Source organism: Fukomys damarensis, unplaced genomic scaffold (assembly GCF_012274545.1).
Source record: "Fukomys damarensis isolate Sample0158 unplaced genomic scaffold, DMR_v1.0_HiC HiC_scaffold_21, whole genome shotgun sequence".
Classification (NCBI taxonomy): domain Eukaryota; kingdom Metazoa; phylum Chordata; class Mammalia; order Rodentia; family Bathyergidae; genus Fukomys; species Fukomys damarensis.
Genome location: NW_022900933.1, coordinates 107,983 through 126,625, shown reverse-complemented (window position 1 = coordinate 126,625; position 18,643 = coordinate 107,983). Strand labels below are relative to the sequence as shown.

At 39.5% G+C, this 18,643-nt stretch overlaps 1 protein-coding gene across 1 annotated transcript in view; it reads right to left on the bottom strand.

Annotated features, from left to right (window-relative positions):
* Positions 1-18,643, bottom strand: part of Fbxo34 (F-box protein 34) — a 35,765-nt gene that overhangs the window by 2,557 nt on the left and 14,565 nt on the right. The window contains 1 exon segment of the mRNA XM_033766898.1: positions 3-64. Coding sequence (XP_033622789.1) covers positions 3-64 — 62 coding nt within the window.

The window sequence follows — 18,643 nt, the reverse complement described above, 5'->3', positions numbered from 1 at the left end:
GATTTCCAGAGGGTGCTTTTTCTTCTGAAGTATCCGATATGGCTTTAGGTGCCGAACAGATTCCCTGTAGGAGAGAAACAACATAATCGATAGGATTTCCTTTAGAAAAATATTTTCCTTTAAGCTTAGATGGTTTTAGCAAGTACAAGAAAGACTTTCTGCCAGTTTACTAAATCCCAATACTCTCATTTCAGGTAATTATTAATACACAGGTTAAGTACCAAAAAAGCAAAACAACCATTCTGAATGGTACATTGGCCAGAAAATAAATTTGTTTTGACTTTTGAGTTTCAGAAACCAATATCAGTTTATAGTTGATACACAAATTAATCCTTTGGAGGAAACTGAACCTTGTGCAAATGCTTAAGTATGAAGCATGGCACAGAAGAAAGGAATATGTAAGGCACTCCTCCACAATGGCTAGCAGATTTTTAAACAGTCTATCTTTCTAAGTCATCACAAGTAGCATAGCAAAATTGTTACATAGTAATGCTTCCTAGAAACTTCCAATACCGTTGACTAGCTACCTACAACTTTTCACTTGTTTGCTTATATACTTTATTTAGAAGGTCAAGACCAAAAGACAATCTATTTATATAAACACAACTGTCAAATTTCCTGCAAATATCAGAAATCAAATATAGAATCTATACTCCTTATTGATTCTAAAACACACCTTGAACTAGTTCATAAAAAGTGCCTTGTTTTCTGGACAGGGTAGAGATGGATGCCATTTTGAAAAAGAAATAGAAATATGATTATACAAGAGACACCTGTGTTCTAGTCCATGTTGTATCACTGATTAACTAGCTAGGGAGAATTTACCTTGGGCAGGAGATCATTTCCTCCCTGAGTCTGAGTTGAAACATTAACTGAGAGGTTGAAATACAGGTGCTGAACATGTCAAGGTTACTGTTACACAGACACTTGGGATTGAAGAAAGTGTTACTAGGGATACCTGGTCTTTTGCCAAATAAACCCACTGGCAAAATAAAGATCTGCAGTGAGGTTGGTGGGAGTGCAGCAGGCTTAAGCATAGGAAGTCTTTCCACACTGGTTTACTGGGACAACGGTCTGTGACATACATACCGGGTGACTCTTGTGTGCTCCCTCCCACTTGCTCTGCACCATGTACTGAGTGCCTACAATGTGGCAGCCTTTATGGAACTGCCTTCAGAGACCGCTGCTGCTTTTGTCAGGTATGAAAGTGACTGGCTCAAATTTACCATACAGTTAAAAAAAATTTCTTTTGGTACCAGGGATCAAACTCAGGACCCTGAGCTTGCGAGGAAGGCTGCAGAACCAATGAGCTAAATCCGTGGCCCTCAATTTAACTTTTAATTCTAGAGTGCAGTCTTAGTTAAAAGTAGAGATACGAATAAGGCTATATACTAGCCAGATAAGGGAAACCTTCATTTAAGGTACACATTCACTAAGTAGGTCAGTGGCCTCAGACTTGCAATCCTCCTTTCCTCAGCCTCCCAAGTACTGGGAGCACAGGCATGTGCTACCGTACCCACACTTTGTTTCTTTTGAAAGATAACCCTAGGCCACTATGTTCTTCTTTTCTTGGTGGCCTGCCCTCACACTGTAGGGTGTACTTCTTTTTCTACTTTTACTTGGCCCAAACTTGCTCTACAGAGCCTGTTTTTCTTACCTTTAATGAAATTTGATACTGTTAAAAAAAGATAACCCTCAAACCAGGGGTGACTGCATAGGCCTGTAATCCCAGTACTTGGGAGGTAAAGCAAGAGGACCATGTTTTCAAGGTGAGCCTGTAGGCTACATAATGAGAGCTTGTCTCAAAAATTAAAAGATATCCCTGAAATAGATTTATCTGGGTCCTTCTGGTGTTTGGCAATGTACATCCTAACCATCTGTAGAGAACTTTCCTCTTTTGCACTGCAGCATTTTTAATAGCTTCCATCATATTCTATAATTTAGTCTCCCCCAAAGAACCATCCAGAATTCTGAGCAAGATGACACACAAATGAATAAAAGAGGTACACTGGGTGCTGTCTCTCTGTGCCAACTATTTTCTGGTTTCTCATATCCTTTATAAGTAAAATGAAAGAAATGGAGGTTGTTGAAAAAAATAATAATTCTCACATAATATCACAGTGTCTGTGAATTAATTAAAATTCCAGCAATGTGTGTGATGTTTTGCACTGAACAATGTGTTTTCTTTGCTTCCTCCTCAACACATTATTTTAGGTGCTATTATTGACAGACAGGAACATTAAGAAAGTAACGTAATTAGGGAAAGCTTTTGTTTGCATTTAACCTGTAGTCACTTCAGCTGACACTTGTGTACACGATGACAACAGAGGGAATTCCAAGGGAGGAAAAGGTACAGGGAAGGGGAAAAGTCCGTAAGGATTTGTAATTCAAGAGACTGCTGGAAAATGGGGGTGATGTGAGCCTCTGAAGGAGGCAGTGTTTAGCTTACAACCCTGGCTGGCTGAAGACTCCCTGTGCTTAACCTCTCCACCTGGCTTGCTGAGCTTGAAGGTCTGAGGCAGAAAACAGGTGCTGGCAAGGCTTTGAGTAACTGAGTTTTAGCTGACATCCGTGGTAGATTTTAACAGAATATCATGCTGGGGCATCTACTGCAAAAATCCATAAAATAAGAATTTTATTTTATTTTTGTTTTGTTTTTTGGTACCAGAGATTGAACTTAGGACTTTGTGTTTGTGAGGCAGGTGGCAAAACCACTGAGCTAAATCCCTGGCCCCAAAATAAAAATTTTAACTCTCCAACAGATTAGACCAGATGGTGAGATTCCTCCCACACCCAAAGTAGGCACAGCAGAAAAGTTCCAGCTAGTTTCCATGGTTGCCAATCTCTTCATCAAACTGCATTTTTAAAGCCTGCTATAATAAAATCCCACTTTTGCAATTAAATAATATATAGGTTTTTATAGAATGTACACATTAGTGTTCCTTAGACTCAGAAAGGCTCTGGACCCATAACATAATCAGAATTTTGGGGGGTGGGACCAGAATCTGTTCTAATCTTAGAATGAAGCTGGAAGGGACTCTGGTGGTGATGTGTTAGATCTTGGCTAAGAATGTCAGTGTGACTCTAGATTTGGGTTGGGGTGCTGAGCTACGAATAGGGGTGACATGGAACTGGCCAACAAGAAGCCAAGCAGAGTCTATGCTAAAGCAGCTATTCCTAGAGTTGGTAAAGAGGCACTTTATTATTTATTATTCTCTTTGAAGCACAGTTAAGTGAATGGCCTTTTATTGCCAAGGGCCCCTTCACTTCTAACTTCCCAGGTTCTGCAGCACAGCCTTCCCAAATCTTTCTTCTTCTGAGTTCTCAAACAGTGGTCTCTTCAGGGTTCTTTTTCTAGACCATGGCTCCTTTAAGCTGTGTCAGAGTGATCTCTTCAATTTCAAAGCCATCTTACATCTCCAGAGGCACACTCTCCCTAGCATCATATCCCACTGTCTGGTACATCTGCCCACCTGCAGGTCAACAAGAATCTCAATCCTCCAGCTCTACTGAATGACAGCCTCAGGTACTATCTAGCACAGTGATGGTGAACCCTTCAGAGACCAACTGCCAAACTGCAACCCAGAACCCACTTAATGCAAAGTGCTGGCACTGCAATTAAACAGGAATACTGAGGTTTTAGTTTAGAAATGACTGCATTAACATCTTTTGTCTTAGAAAACACAGTAACACATGTGCCAAAGGTTCACCACCACTGACCTAGAGCAACAGCTCAAGTCACTTAAGATTCCCCCACCTTGCCCCCTACATCCAAGCACTAAGTCACTTAAATGGGCCCTCTGTGCTCTGTGCACAAGTGCAAAACTTGAAGCAGCAATCTTATCTCTGCTATGCTGCTGTCAGCTGTAGTAAAGCCTACTTTCTATCAATGCAAGGTTAAGTGCTGGAGCCCATCTTAGCCAACCTATCAGCTTTGCTCCTTGCTTGCCCTATCATACTTCTCACTCTGAAGTTGTTCTCAGGACTACTACCCATAGGAGCCGGTAGGTGAAGAACAATCCTATTACTAAGACACAATTTTAAAGCAACCAAGAGCATAAACCAACAGTCTCAGAATTTTTTCACATTAACTTCCACCCTACACACGTTCATTTCCTTCAGTCCACTTAACAAAAATTTACTAACCACTCTTGGCTGGATACTTCTACCGTTATATGTAAGACATAGCTGTGGCTTTAAGGAGATAGAAGAGTCGAACAATTACAACAGAATGTGGTATGTGTTACAAGGGCCATCTACATGCTATAAGAATTCATGGAGGGAGAGGGAGAAGGCAGTAGAAGATCAGTGTGTGTGAAGGAGATGAGGGGCCGATAGCACCAAAGCTCAGTTCAGTTGTCAGGCCTGAGATGTCCTCAGTTTCTAAGCTAAGCCTTAAAAGGAGACAAAAAAGCTTCTGTGAGATTCAAAAGTAGGTGATTCTTTGGGAAAGTCAGGTGAGAAAGTTTGAGTTAAGGTACTAAAGCAGAGATGAAAGGTAAACAAGCAAGGATTCATCCTTCATTAAAAATGGAGGATAAAGGATAGGCATCAAGGATGGATCTGCAGCTTATGGGTTTAGCAACTGAAGTCTAACTGCTTCAAGTGGATGGTGACAAGGTGGCTCAGCAGATTCAGAGCAGAGGCGGCAGGAGAGGTAAGTTCAGTGTCTCTGAAATGTTGGACTTGATTGTCAAGTAGAGAGATACCCAGTAGGCAGACTGGTGAGGAGAAACTGAAAAAAACAAACAACAACAACAACAACAAAGGAAAACATGGGTAGAACTATTTCAGCAAGGAAAAAGGCATCTGGATGGAGAATACAAGTCTTTTCTTGAGATTTTCCATGGTGAACATGAATTACTGTTACAATGAGAAAAATGTACACAGAGGGAAGAGCAGTCATGTGCAGACCATGCAGGTTGGTGGTGCAGGCTCTGATAATGCTGTGAGGAATGGGAAGGGGCATCAGGGTCTGCCTGCAGCAGCTCGCTCACTGAGAGAGGTGGCCATCACCTCACCAGCACTTGGGAGGCTGAGGCAGGAGAAATGCTTAGCAGTTTGAGGCCAGCCTGGGCTATGTAGTTCAAGGCCAGCCTGAATTGCATAGTGAGACCTTGTCTCAAAAAACAAAACAAAACAAAGCCATTACTTTGAACACACTGCAGGAATATGCTGAGATTAACAATGATCACTTAAAACTTGAACAACTTCACTCCAATAATGGCCAAGCTTGTTTTCAATAATTCTAGTATTCCTTTTAGATGCCAATGTCTAATTTCAATTCAAAATCATTGAGGAAATGCTCATCTGATGATACTGTATATCCCCAAATGAAGCCATAGAGGAAAACTGAACTCTGTGTTTAATTAAAAAAAAATGCATTCTGTGGCAAGAGAATAGAAAAGTTTGAGCTCAGGCTGGGGATCCTAGCAACTTAATGAGACCGCAATCTCAACAAAGGACTGGGGATATAGCTCATTGCAAAGGCCCTGGTACATACTGGACCCCCCCCCAAAGATACATATGCCAAAGCCTAAAGAGGCACAACTCATAGAGACATACTCTGGACCAGTGAGGAATCCAATGGCAATGTATGGTTAGAATGGGGAGACTGAGGCTTCTGTGGTACTAATGGGAAGCCCTGACATGGATGGCAGAGACCTAGTTTCTAACTTGGCCCTCTCAGTCTTCAGCCTGGCTTACCCAAACAGTTAAAGATAAAACATTTCTTTTATTTTTCTGCCTCAGTAAAGGTGTAGGAATGCCAATGCCAAAAGGAGTTATTAGTAGAGAGAGCCGTTCTTTCTTTGCAGAAGTCAGAGGAATAAAAGTAGAACATGAACAATAAGCAAATTTACCACTTGATTAAAAACTGTCAAATTCCAGCTGGATATGTAGCGTAGCAGGGGTGAGGCCCTGAGTTCAATCCCCAGTACTACGAAAGGAAGGAAGGAAGGGGAAGGGGAAAAGGAAGGGGAGAGAAAAGACAGACAAGACAAGATTCCAATGAACACTTTATGACAGCCTTTATCACTGGACCATTGCACAAATCATGGCAACTCCAGCAAGGAACTTACACACACATGCACACAGAATAATGGAAATCTATGTTGAATGCTTAAATTTTTTTTTTTTAAATGGTACTGGGGATTGAACCTGGGCCCTTGTGCTTGCGAGGCAGGCGGCAGAACCACTGAGCCAAATACCTGGCCCAAATTAAAAAAAAAAATATTATAGTTATGACACACACATCTTCATTGATCCTCTTTAAAATACTTCCCTTGGTCTGGGGACTTCACTCAGTCTCAGTGGTGCTGTCACTTGCCTTACAAGGGCAAGGTCTGAGTTTGATCCCAGTATCAAAAAACAAAAACAAGAAAACCCAAAACAAAAAACAAAAAACCTACTTAGAACATACTTATTATTCTTGCCACTTTTAAAAGTTTTTTTCAGACGGTGTTTCACTATTACAGTTCAGGCTGGTCTTGAACTCATGGCGATCTTCCTGCCTCAGCCTCCAAGATATTGCAATTACAGGGAACATCACCACACTTGGCCTCTTGCCACTTTATGAAGCAGTTCTACAAGTTCTCTTTCATGTCTTTATGAGGTATGGTCAAACATACAGTGAATGTTGCCAAGTGCCCCCCAATGGAAAATCAGGCTGGTGAAAACATTATAATGTATCCTCATTCACTTAATTCACCAGATCTGTCATAGTGTGACTTCTGGCTCTTTCCCAAATTCAAAAGGTAAAATCATAGAAGGTAAATGTTTTGAATGGATTCAGAACATGCAGGCAGCCATGATGCCAAAACTAAAGACACAAAAGGGGACTTCAGAACAGCTTCCCAAAGTGGACAAGATGGGACAGGCATTTTAGAAGTGAAGAAGATTAATGGAAATGTCTTTTACCATAATACATTTAAAAAATTTTAAATCATTCATTGTATTTTTTATCACACTATATATAATGAATTCCTGTTTCAGCAAATGAGGAAGCAGAAGTCAAATGACTTTTGAAGCCCTACAACCAGGTCATGACAAAATTTAAAATTAATTTTTAAAAGGCCACATCAAAAAGTCAGTTTGCCAACCATGGTGAAGTATGTCTGTGAACCTAAGTACATGAGAGGTAGAGGTAGGAGATTTACCTGACCATAGTTTGGACAATGTACCACAACACAATCTAAATCAACAAGAGAAAACCCCACAGCTGAACATAGGTTCAACTATGACAAAAAATTAAATAATCCTGATGGCATCTATTCTATTCAAAGAACCTCTACCTTTCAAATTAGGTCACTTTTTCTTAAATGTCATATGAAACCTCTACACAGAGCAGTGATACATTAAAACACACATATCATATCACTTCCACAGGTACTAAACTGGAAGAGATGCCAAGACCAGGAAGATGTGAAGACAGATAGAAGCTCCCTCCACATGCCTCCAAGCACTGACAGAACGCATCCAGCTTCCAGAGCGTAAAAAAAACTATAGCTGATACGAGGCAGTGTTTCTCAAACTGAGCTCCAAAACATTAAGGAATGGCTTTTTTTTTTTTTTTTTTGGTATCGGGGATTGAACTCAGGTCCTTGCAAGGCAGGCCACCGAACCACTGAGCTAAATCCCCGGCCCAGGAATGGCTTCTTTAGGGAGATAATTTACCTTTTATTTGAGACAGAGTCTCACTATGTTGCCCAAATCGGCCTTAACTCCTGGGCTTAAGGTATCCTCCTGACTCAGCCTTCCAAACAGCTGGACTACACCAGGTCCATCTCTAAAGCCTTTTCCTGAAACCTCTGAGTTTTGTCTCAGTAATATGGAGAAGGGCCTTTGGAAACACACCTGTGGCTTTCAGGGACCCACTGAAGCTTCCATCTTAGAGCTCACAATGGTATTTAAAGACAGCACTTAACTGCTTTGAGGTTTTCTACCGTATAAATTGTTTCATAAATAAAGGCCAAGCAAAGCTCATTTCCAGAGCTTAGGACAACAAAATATACAAATTTTTCAAAAAGAGTATGACAAACTGGAACATTAGTCATTTCTCTGGTTTTCAATTGTGACCATAATAGCATCTAATCTAATGCACTTTGATAGTATTTTAAAATATTGAAATATTATGCAAATTAAACCAAGTTCCCATCCCTCCCTTTTTAATTATTATGACAACTCAGGATAGACAAATCAAAGTTGTATGTGTGGTTAAATTCACCGCACTTATCAAGTTCAGCCAGCACAAAGGCAGTTCACAATGCTCTTTCCTACCTTTCCTATAACACCATGCCAAACACTCACAAACTCTAGCACATTTAAAGTCTAAAATTCATTAATACATTTGGGACAGTGCAGTGAATATTACTAAAGAAATTTCACTGTCATAGATTTTCAGAGTTCCTGTTAAAAGCTACCGTGTTTATTTTACCCATTCTAATATTTCCTAGAAATGAAAAAGGAAAACTTCTACCCCTTTATGTAGCAAACTGCTACTTCCTTGAGTAAGCCAGTCCTTACTTTTTAAATTTTTTGGTACCAGGGATGAAACCGAGGACCTTATGCTTGCGAGACACATGGTGGTCCTTACTTTTATTTTAAAACCAATTGTAAGCACAAGATCCCAATAATGAATGTAACTGTACTGTATATCTAAAATGTACTAATGAACTCAATTAAAAAATAAATAAAATGACTACAATATGTAAAAAAAAAACAATTATAAAATAAAAGAAATTTTAAGTGGGTACAGTGACACATTTCTATAATCCCAGCACACTGGGAGGCTGAGGCAGGAGGATCACAAGTTTGAGCCAAGACGGGGCAATTTAGCAACTTAGTAACTATGCCAAAAAAAGAAAAAGGCTGGGATGCAGCTCATAGCATTCCCAGGTTCAATTCCTAGCACCTCAAAAACAAAAAGAAAATCAAAACATCATTTTTACATGTTTTAAAATATGATTTTTAAACATATTTAAGGAAAAAATTTCACATTACTTATATTTGCCATACTCCAAAGAGTTGATCAGAACATTAATATGTGCTGTATTTGACCAAAATGTTACTCAGAAAAATATGATTTCTTAAAATAACTCCTTCTTAGGAGATAGATAATAAAGATTCTCCTACGCATGGTGGCACATGTCTGAAATCCCAGCACTGTGGGGGCTCAGGCCAAAAAGATCGTCACACGTTTGAACAGAAAAAGATTTTAAGGCCAACAATGAATATAGTTCAAAAGCTATTAGTGTCCAGTGAATGTGATATGAAAAATAAGTGAACAGATACTAATTCTAGGTGAAAGGCACCACCACATGATACTTGCCTGCCAACATACAAGCCAGATGGGCACAGGATAGTCTATTAATATATAAAATTATAGGTCACTGAATTTTAAAATGGCTTACTCCCTTGGAAAAGACAAAAAAGAGGCTAAAAAGGAAAATTTAGGATAACAAATACAGCACTAAAACATTCCTGCTGGTATGACCCATGGTACGTGTATAATTGTCCCATCAGGCGGCTTGAACCCCACTGTCGATGTGTTAATGGATCAAACCAAACCACTCATAGTATTAATGCAGACAAAAGAGCTGGCCTTAAGTGGGTGGGGGTGGAGAGTTCCTTGAAAACAGGCCTCATGGTTTTACCAAAGAAAGCTGGAGCCCGTCTTGCCTGTGCAGTTCTTTACTACTGTTCTACCCATCTCCAGGATCTGTCGAAACAAGAGTGAAGTAGCAGTCTTTCTGGTGGTTGATCAAGGTATACTTTATAATAATTGCTACTAGGGAAAAAATGAAGCTTGTGGTCACCAGAATACTGAAAAAGCTACCGCCCTGGGGTCTATTTCTAGAGCTTACCAAGTCAAGCTAGTGGGGTTAAAAATGAGTAGCATTTCCAAAGAATAATATGCAGACTATACCGTACTATAGAAAATCTACAGACTATACTATACTACAGAGAAACCAATCACAAGTTACCATGGAGCCTATAATTTTATCTGCTAAGTACATATTGGGTTTTGAGTGTAAAATTATTCCTTGAATACATCAAGAACCTGGTCTCCAACTCTGTGAACCACAGCCATCCCATTCTGCAGAATTTGACTACACTTGGAATTCTAGAACTACATATCAAAGGTAATGGCTTAGAACAAGGAGTATAAAACTCCTCTAATTTCAGGGTAAAACTAGCCCTTCAGAACAAGCTTTGCATTTAGAATCTGAGGGAAAAAATCAGGTTAAAGGAACCTTAAGCAAGTCCTAGGGAAATTCCTGGATGTTGAGTATATACTGCTTTAACATGGCTATAATCAGATTATACAATGCTGTATGGCTGCAATCAAATTATACAACAGTGCTGTACTTGTTTTTTAAAACACAAGTAGGTATTTACTGTTATTATATGGTATTCAAACCTATTATCTGTAAATGCGTAAGTGCCAGAATTTAACTATTCCCTCCTACTATAATGTAACATTTTGATGTATACTATCTCTTTTGCACTTAAGGGTATGTCCTTGGAAAGGTTTCCAGAAGTGAAATTCCTGAGTCAGAGTATGAGGATTTTTTATGCCTGACGTATCTTGCCCAACCTTACATAAAGGGGTACTACATGCAGGCTAATTTTATGGTAAGGCTTGTTCCTGACTTGTTTATGACCAGTAAAAGAAACCTATGTAGAGCTACAGATAAAATATACAAATAAGTGAGAGTAATTTGTTTTTATTCTAGAATGGTAATATACTTTTTCAGTACTAGGCACTAAACCCAGGGCCTTCTTACTCAGCTACATCCCCAGCCAACCTCGCTCCCCCCTTCTCAGTGGTACTGGGACTTGAGCCCAGAGCCTCTGCACTGAGCTACTTCCCAGCCCTTTAAAATTTTTTTAAAATTCTGAGTCAGGATCTCACTAAGTCACTAAGATACACAGGAGGGGCTCAACATTTCTATTCTCCTGCTCACCTCCCAGAGTACTGAGATTACAAGCATGAACCACTACTGTGTCCATTTTAGAACAAAACTTCTAATACCTCTAAAATGTTTACTCTGCACCAGGCATCGTTTAAAGCTCATACTACCCACCAAACCCCAAGACAGTGACGGTGAATCTTTTAGAAGTGACAGTGAACCTTTTGCTCAATCAGCAACCCCAAACCCACTGATTCATCACAAAGGGCCAACACTGTAATTAAACCTGAGAACTGAGGTTTTAGTTCAGAAAGGAAACCTCATACATTAACATCTTTTGTCTTAAAAACAACACATGTGCCACAGGTTCACCACTGCTGTCCTAAGAAGTATATACATTTCCATTTTATAGAAAAACCACATCTTCTTTATCCAGTTTCCAACTGATGGGCAAATGGGCTGTTTCCAAGTTTTAGCTATGACAAACTGTGCCGCTATAAATATAGGTGCACATATATCACTGTGGTATGATTCTTTTAATTCTTTTGGAAAGATACCCAACAGAGGGATGGCTGGGTCAAATGGAACCTCTGGTCCCAGCTCGTTGAGGTGTCTCCATATTGATCTCCACAGTGGTTGCACCAGTCTGCACTCCCACCAATAATGGAGAAGGGTTCCTCTCTCCCCAGAACCCCGCCAACATTTGTTATTGCTTGATTTCTTGATAGCAGCCATTCTTTGTGGAATCTCAGTGTTGTTTTCATCAGCATCTCTCGAATGACCAGTGATGTGGAACATTTTTTCATACATTTACTTGCTGTTTTTACTTCTTTGTCTGAGAAGTATGTGTTCATTTCAGATGCCCATTTTTGAATTGGGTCTTTAAAATGGAATATTACCCAGCCACAAAGAATGAGAAGTTAGATTCATTCATAGGAAAATGGATACATATTGAGGATATGCTCCTAAGTGAAATAAATAAGTCACATGTGTGTAAATACTAAATAGTTTCTCTGGGTGTGAACAAACATAAGGAAGAAAGGAGCTAAATGTGTATGGAAAGTGGGAAGGATAGGGGAAAGCTAATAAGGGAAAAGAAAAAGATATGAGAAAATGAAAAACTGGAGATGGAGTGTTTGTAAAGGGGAAGGAGAGGAGGGATGAAGGGAGGGCAGGGGAAAGGGGAAAAAATGAGAACCAAGACCTGTCATGTAAAGGTACAAGATCCCAACAATGAATGTAACTGTACTGTATACCTAAAATGTACCAAGAAACTCAATGAGGAAAAAAAAATAACTTGTTATTTCTGCTTCTTGAATCTCTCTTAACTAATAAACATACCTTATATTTTATCTAAAAAAAAAAGTACATACTTTTATTATCTTCCATTGCAGATGAGGAGACTAAAACAGATGGAGGTTAAGGAGTTTTGTCAAAATCACACAGCTGTCAGGTGTGGGTGCCCATGCCTATAATCCCAGCTCGGTTGAAGGAAAAGCAAGAGGACTGCAATTTTAAGTCCAGCTTGGGCAACTTAATGACTAAGACCCTGTATTAATTTTTTTTTTTTAAAGAGGGCAAAGGATACAGCACTTTGCAAAGGTGATAGGTTCAATCCACAATACCAAAAAGAAAAAAATGAACACACAGTAAGCATATCACAGAGGGTGAACTTGTGTGAGGTCATAAGCTCATGTCTACAATGTTAACCTCCCAAACAAAGCTCAAGAAAAGGAACAGGTGAGGTGCCCATAGATGGGTTACTTCTTGGCAAGCTTATTTTTAAGGCAAAGGTGGAGGTTACAAAGCCTAACTGTGAAAGGAAGCAGAACAGCAGCTGCATGCTCAACTTTAGATGTACTGAGTTCAACACTTTACTTGAATCTAATCTGTTCATTTATCAAATATTTACCTTTCCTCCAAGCCTCCTGCACCATGCTAGGTTCTAGCAGGAACAAAACTGAAGGACTTTGGAAACCTCACCTGACCAGACCCCCGTTCAGCAGCAGACCTCTTTTGTGTTGACCTTAAATCCATATTAGTGCCAAGATGAAGTCTCAGAAAACAAAACTGCTATCCACTAGGGACATGCATCACATTATTATTTTCTGAAGTGTTTAAAAACACATTAAGCCTTTCTAAAAACAAAAGTATCATCATGTTACAGACATCAAGGAGGCTACACGGGAGGTCCCAAAAGACACCAAGTGGGTCCCAGAGCCATCTAATAAAACCCAAATGTAAAGTGCTGCAGTTATAAAGTGGGACTTTATTGTAAACTAGAAAATCACATTATCTTATAAGCTTCCCTTTTAGCAAAAAGAAAAGAAAAAAAGCCGCTCAATGTAGAAACCAAGGTCATCAACAGTAACAAAGTACCTGTACTAATATTTTAGTAGTCATATTTTAGACTTCCTTGCTGATTCCAAATAAGTCTCAAAATGATTTCAGAAAATAAGCACATAAATTCATTAAAAAGCTTATATAATCAGCTAAGATCTGAAAATAGTTACTTATAATACCCAAGTAAGGAAGTACACACTAATGTGAGGGCAAATTAATCCCTTATTATTTCTGGCTGGAAAATAACCTCCAGTAAGCAGGTCAATGTGGTGATGCATGCCTGAAATCCTGGCACTCAGGAGGCAGAGGCAGGCGCACTGCTGCTAGTTCAAGGCCAGCCTGGAATACACAAGCAAGACCCTGTCTCAAAACAACCACCAAACAAACAAAACGCCCCAACAGACAAAACAAGATAACTTCACAGAACTACAGGGGGTCTCTAGTCATGTGACAATCACCAACTACTCTATAGAGTTTACTGTAGATCTCAACAACACTGCTCTCTACATCACAGATTTAGAGAATCTAATTCAAATGAAAATACAGTTAAAGCCATCAAATGCCTCAGATAAAACTTTGTTTCCTGATAGGTTCTGACTAAAAATAAATGGAAGAAAAGATAAAATTAATTTCCCATTTTATAACACTAAATTAAATGATCTAGCCAATGAGCACCAGTAGGTTCTAATATCATAAAGCTAAAACACAACCAGACAAAAGACGGCTCTCAGTGGGGAAGCAGTGTGTGTGGAGGTGAGTTTAAAAAAAACCACATTAATTCTAATCTGGTCAACCCTGTAGAGCCAGGTACCAATTTACAGCAAACAAAGGAGACACAGAATTATGTTAAAGAAGAACACTGGAGTGATAGGAAACAACCAATCTGAGTTAAGTTAACTACAGAACACAAAAAGCACAGACAACAAATTCCAAAAAAGAAAGAGAAAGATGGGGTAGCTTACACATTAAGGCTCAAGAGACCAACCAACCAAATATACTGTCATATAATCACCGGAGTCATACATACAGAAAAAGATATAATTTGTTTGTATATGTATGCATGCCATTTCTGTTTGTATCCATTTATTAATCCTCCTCTCTTAAAATACATCCTGAGGGCTGGGGATTTAGCTCAGTGGTTCGGTGGTCTGTCTTGCAAGCACAGGGACCCGAGTTCAATCCCCAGTACCAAAAAACAAAAACAAAAACAAAAACCCTGAAATATTTTAGAGTAAATGATAGGGAAAACAGATCAAACAAGATTGGCCATGAGATGACAAACTGGTAAAACTGCATGATGGCTTAGGTGGGAGTTTATCATTCTATTTCTGTTCATAGCTAAACTTTCCCAGAATTACTGGTTTTTAAAAGGGAGAAATAAATATATGGAAGCATTTGTAAAACACTGGATATATGCCTTGAAGTGTTTATTATACATAGTGTGAAGCTGTCTACCAACTGATGCAAAGTGAGGAAACCGGGGTTCAGAGGTTCTGCAAAATCTCATCCTAAATCTTTGCCATAAACTCCAGGCCGTCAGGTGTAGTCACTCTTCCTGGTTCAGATGACAGACTCGAACAAACTGCCCTACTCTACACCCATCACTGCAAACTGAACAGGAAATAAATCAGAAAGCAACTAAAAAAAGGTGAGAAGACAAACATACAAGAAGTCAAATTAAGAAAAAAGAACTGCGCTGTCAGGTGTGTGGGTACACGCCTGTAATCCCAGCACTTAGAAGAGGCTGAGGCAGGAGGATAGCCATGAGTTTGAGGATATCCTGGACTACATAGTGAGCTCAAGGCCAGAAGTGTGAACTACACTATAAGACCCTGTCTCAAAAAACCAGAGGAGGAGGGTGGAGAGAGACAACAGAGATGAAGGCCAATCAAAACATTTCATAAACACATGACTTTCAATTTTCATTCTATGATTTTCATAAGCAGTTTTGTTAGCATCTGAATCTACCTTATCTAAGTGCACTTAACTTTCATAACTTTAAAGAAATATGTAAAGTTAAGCTAAATAAATGCACAGGACATTTTACTATTTAAAGGTATTCTGTAAATCCTTTCATAATGAGTAGTTATCTCTAATTTTCACTCATGGGGGAGGGGGCAATGACAGTATTATTATTTAAATATTGATTTAGAAATTAGTATTTATTGTAGACATAATCATATAGCTTTATACTGTTCTAAAGAGCTTGTATGTATGTATATTAACTTATTTCATCTTCAGGGCAACTCAGAGAAAATTACTATTCTCAATTCACAAATACAGAAATGACTGATTAAGTATAGAATATTTTTAAATGATCAATTGTACAAAGGGCAATTCATCTTAGAATATTAAGTGTTGGGTCATTTTTTAAAGTGCACTTTATACCTTTTCCCCCCTTGATGCCAGAAATTGAACTAGGGGCCTCATGCATGTTAGGCTAGTACTTACTGTATCACCACACTATACTCCTAACCTCCTATTGCTCTGGAGGGTGTGGGTTACTAGAGATTGAACCCAGGACCTTTGCACTGTACCAGATCCTCAGCCCTTTTAAAATTTGACACAGGGTCTCACTGGCTAAGCTGCTCAGGCTGGGCTCAAACTTTCAATCCTCTTGCCTCTGCCTCCCAGACTGTTGGGACTATAGATATAAACCTCCATGCCTGGGTCTTTACACTATTTTCTTTAACATTATTTTAGATAAAGTCTCATACCCAGGTATTTAACAACAGTCACAAAAGTCAAATAATTTCCCAACAGACAGCTAATAAATCAGTTAGACATAAAGAGGCTCCTAACCAATGACAAGTATAGTGTATATGATTGTATTTGTTAAATCCCCTAATCCTAGTGGTTGTCCATTCTCTTGAAGGAAAGTCACAGATCAAAGTCACTTCAAAGTTGACTTTAATAGAAATGTTTCTCTTTGTCCAGGAAATGATCACGTAACTAAAAGTACAGACTGAAGATGAACAAAAGCCAAAGGAAAGCATTTCATACCAACAACTCATTAAAGGTAAGCTCCTTGTCTTTTTATGGATCTTTTTATGGTTCGATCCCTGCAAAGATCAAGCACACAACACTTCACATTAGGGAGCACTTTTCCATGAAAAGTAAACATCAGGAACCACTCTACAATAGCATTCTAGTCTCTCCTGGCTTCATCAATCTGGTCTGTCAATGAGGAGGGAAACAATGCTGCTAAGAAACCATGGCAATGAATTTGCTGGATTAACAAGCAGATTAACAAGCAAGCTGCTTCCCTCTGGGGACTACATATAAATCTTTGTCCCTCAATTCTGCCCTATCACCAGGAAAAGCTTGCTCTATCACAGGACAAGTCCCATCAGTTCAGTCACAAAGAGCAGCAAAATAGCAGCTATCAGTCTTTTTCATAATCTGAGCAAAGGTCTGAGTTTTCTACTCCCTCTTCCCCCAAAATGCAGACGTGAACACATACATGACTACTGGATTCTGGAGAAATATCAGGCTGCTGACTAAGGCCTGCCTTAGTTTCTACCTTTATTCTGCCCTTTGCATTCAGCAGAGTGGCGACACACTTGCTCCTGGATTGAACCCACAGAGACCGGTGGAAGTGTGAGTGACACTGCCGTTCCCACTCATCTAATTGCTTTCAGTGTCACCCAGACACTTCAACAAATAGCTACACCACGATTCTCTCAAGAGTCCAGGCTTACCACTCTTGTAAAAAAAAAAAAAAAAAAAAAAAAAAAAAAAAAAAGACTCCAGGCTTGTATACTTCTTATTCACAAACTTCCCTTCTATACATACCTCAAACACAACACATCCAAAATAAAAATCCCGTTTGTTGGCACATTCCAACACTGCCCTCCCCCCAAATATTCCCCATTTCAGCCAACAACATTATTTTTCCACTGGCTAAATCCTGAATCATACTTGACCCTCTCCTTTCCTCTCACAAGCCATAATAAGCACATATCATTGGCTCCACTTCCAAAATAAATTCAGTCTCAGGGATTTAGCTCAGCGGTGCCACTGCCTGCCTTGCAAGTGCAAGGTTCCGAGTTTGATCCCCAGTATCAAACAAAATAAAACAAAACAAACGAACAAAAAAGAACACAAAATAGATTCAGACTCCAACTATTGCACGACTATCACTACTTTTGTTCCAAGCCACCATCATTTTCACCTGTTTTGCTCCCTTAGTTTCTTCTTTGTCACTGAGACACCATCCCTGACACCCACAAGTTAAAGGGGAAAAGGTTTATTTTGGGTCACAGTAGAGGTTTCAGTCCATAGTCAGCTCATTCCAAGACTGGGCAGCATAGCAGAGGAGAAACCGTCCATGACAGGGAAGGCTGGAGGCAGCAAGCAGCAAGCCTTCCTTTCCATTTATCCCAGCCAGGCTACAAGCCTACTGCTTGGTGCTACGCACACCCAGGGTGGACCTTCCATTATGTATACCTACAACTAGGCCAAACCAATTGGTGGTCTAAACCAGTTATCACACACCATTACTCCATATACATCACACAGCAATCATCCAAAAGTCTCACCAATGAGTGCGTGAAGCTTTATGGGGACATCTAGTTACAAACCACAGCACACCCTTGTCAAACTATAAGAACAACAAAAGTCTCCAGGTATCAATTTCTGTAGTGCACCCTTTAATGATCCCCTCTTACTTCTACTTGTTTCCCTCTTCTGGCTTACTCTACCAAAACTAGAGGCCAGCCTTCCTGCTCTTCCTCAAACACACCAAGCACAATCACCCCTTGGAGCCTTGACACTTGCTCTCAATAAATCTGTTTCTTCCCAGACATATTCATCTGTATCACTCTTTTGCTTTGTCTAGGTTTGTGCTCAAATGTCGGTTCTCTTCTCAGAGGCATTGCTTGTCGGTCCTCATAAAGGAGTGTACTATTCCCAGCTGGGTGCAGCAGTGCAACACTGTAATTCCACCTCTGGGATGAGGCAAGAAGATGGCAAGTTCAAATCCTGCATGGACAACTTTGCAACTTAGCGAGGCCATGTCTTTAAAAATAAAAAACAGGAAGAGTCAACAAATGGACAACAACATGACAAGAATAAGTCAAAATATATCAATTGTAACCATCAATGTTAATGGCCTCAATTCACCAATCAAGAGAAACAGATTGGCAGAATGGATTAAGAAGCAAAATCCAACAATATGTTGTATACAAGAAACACACCTAGTGCAAAAGGAAGTCCATAGACTGAAAGTGAAAGGATGGAAAACAATTCTCCATGCGTCAGGAGTCCAGAAAAAAGCAGGGGTAGCAATCTTATTCTCAGATAAAGTAAATTTCAAACCAAAACTCATTAAGAGAGACAAAGAAGGACACTACATCCTTGTAAAGGGAACAATTCAAGAGGAAGAG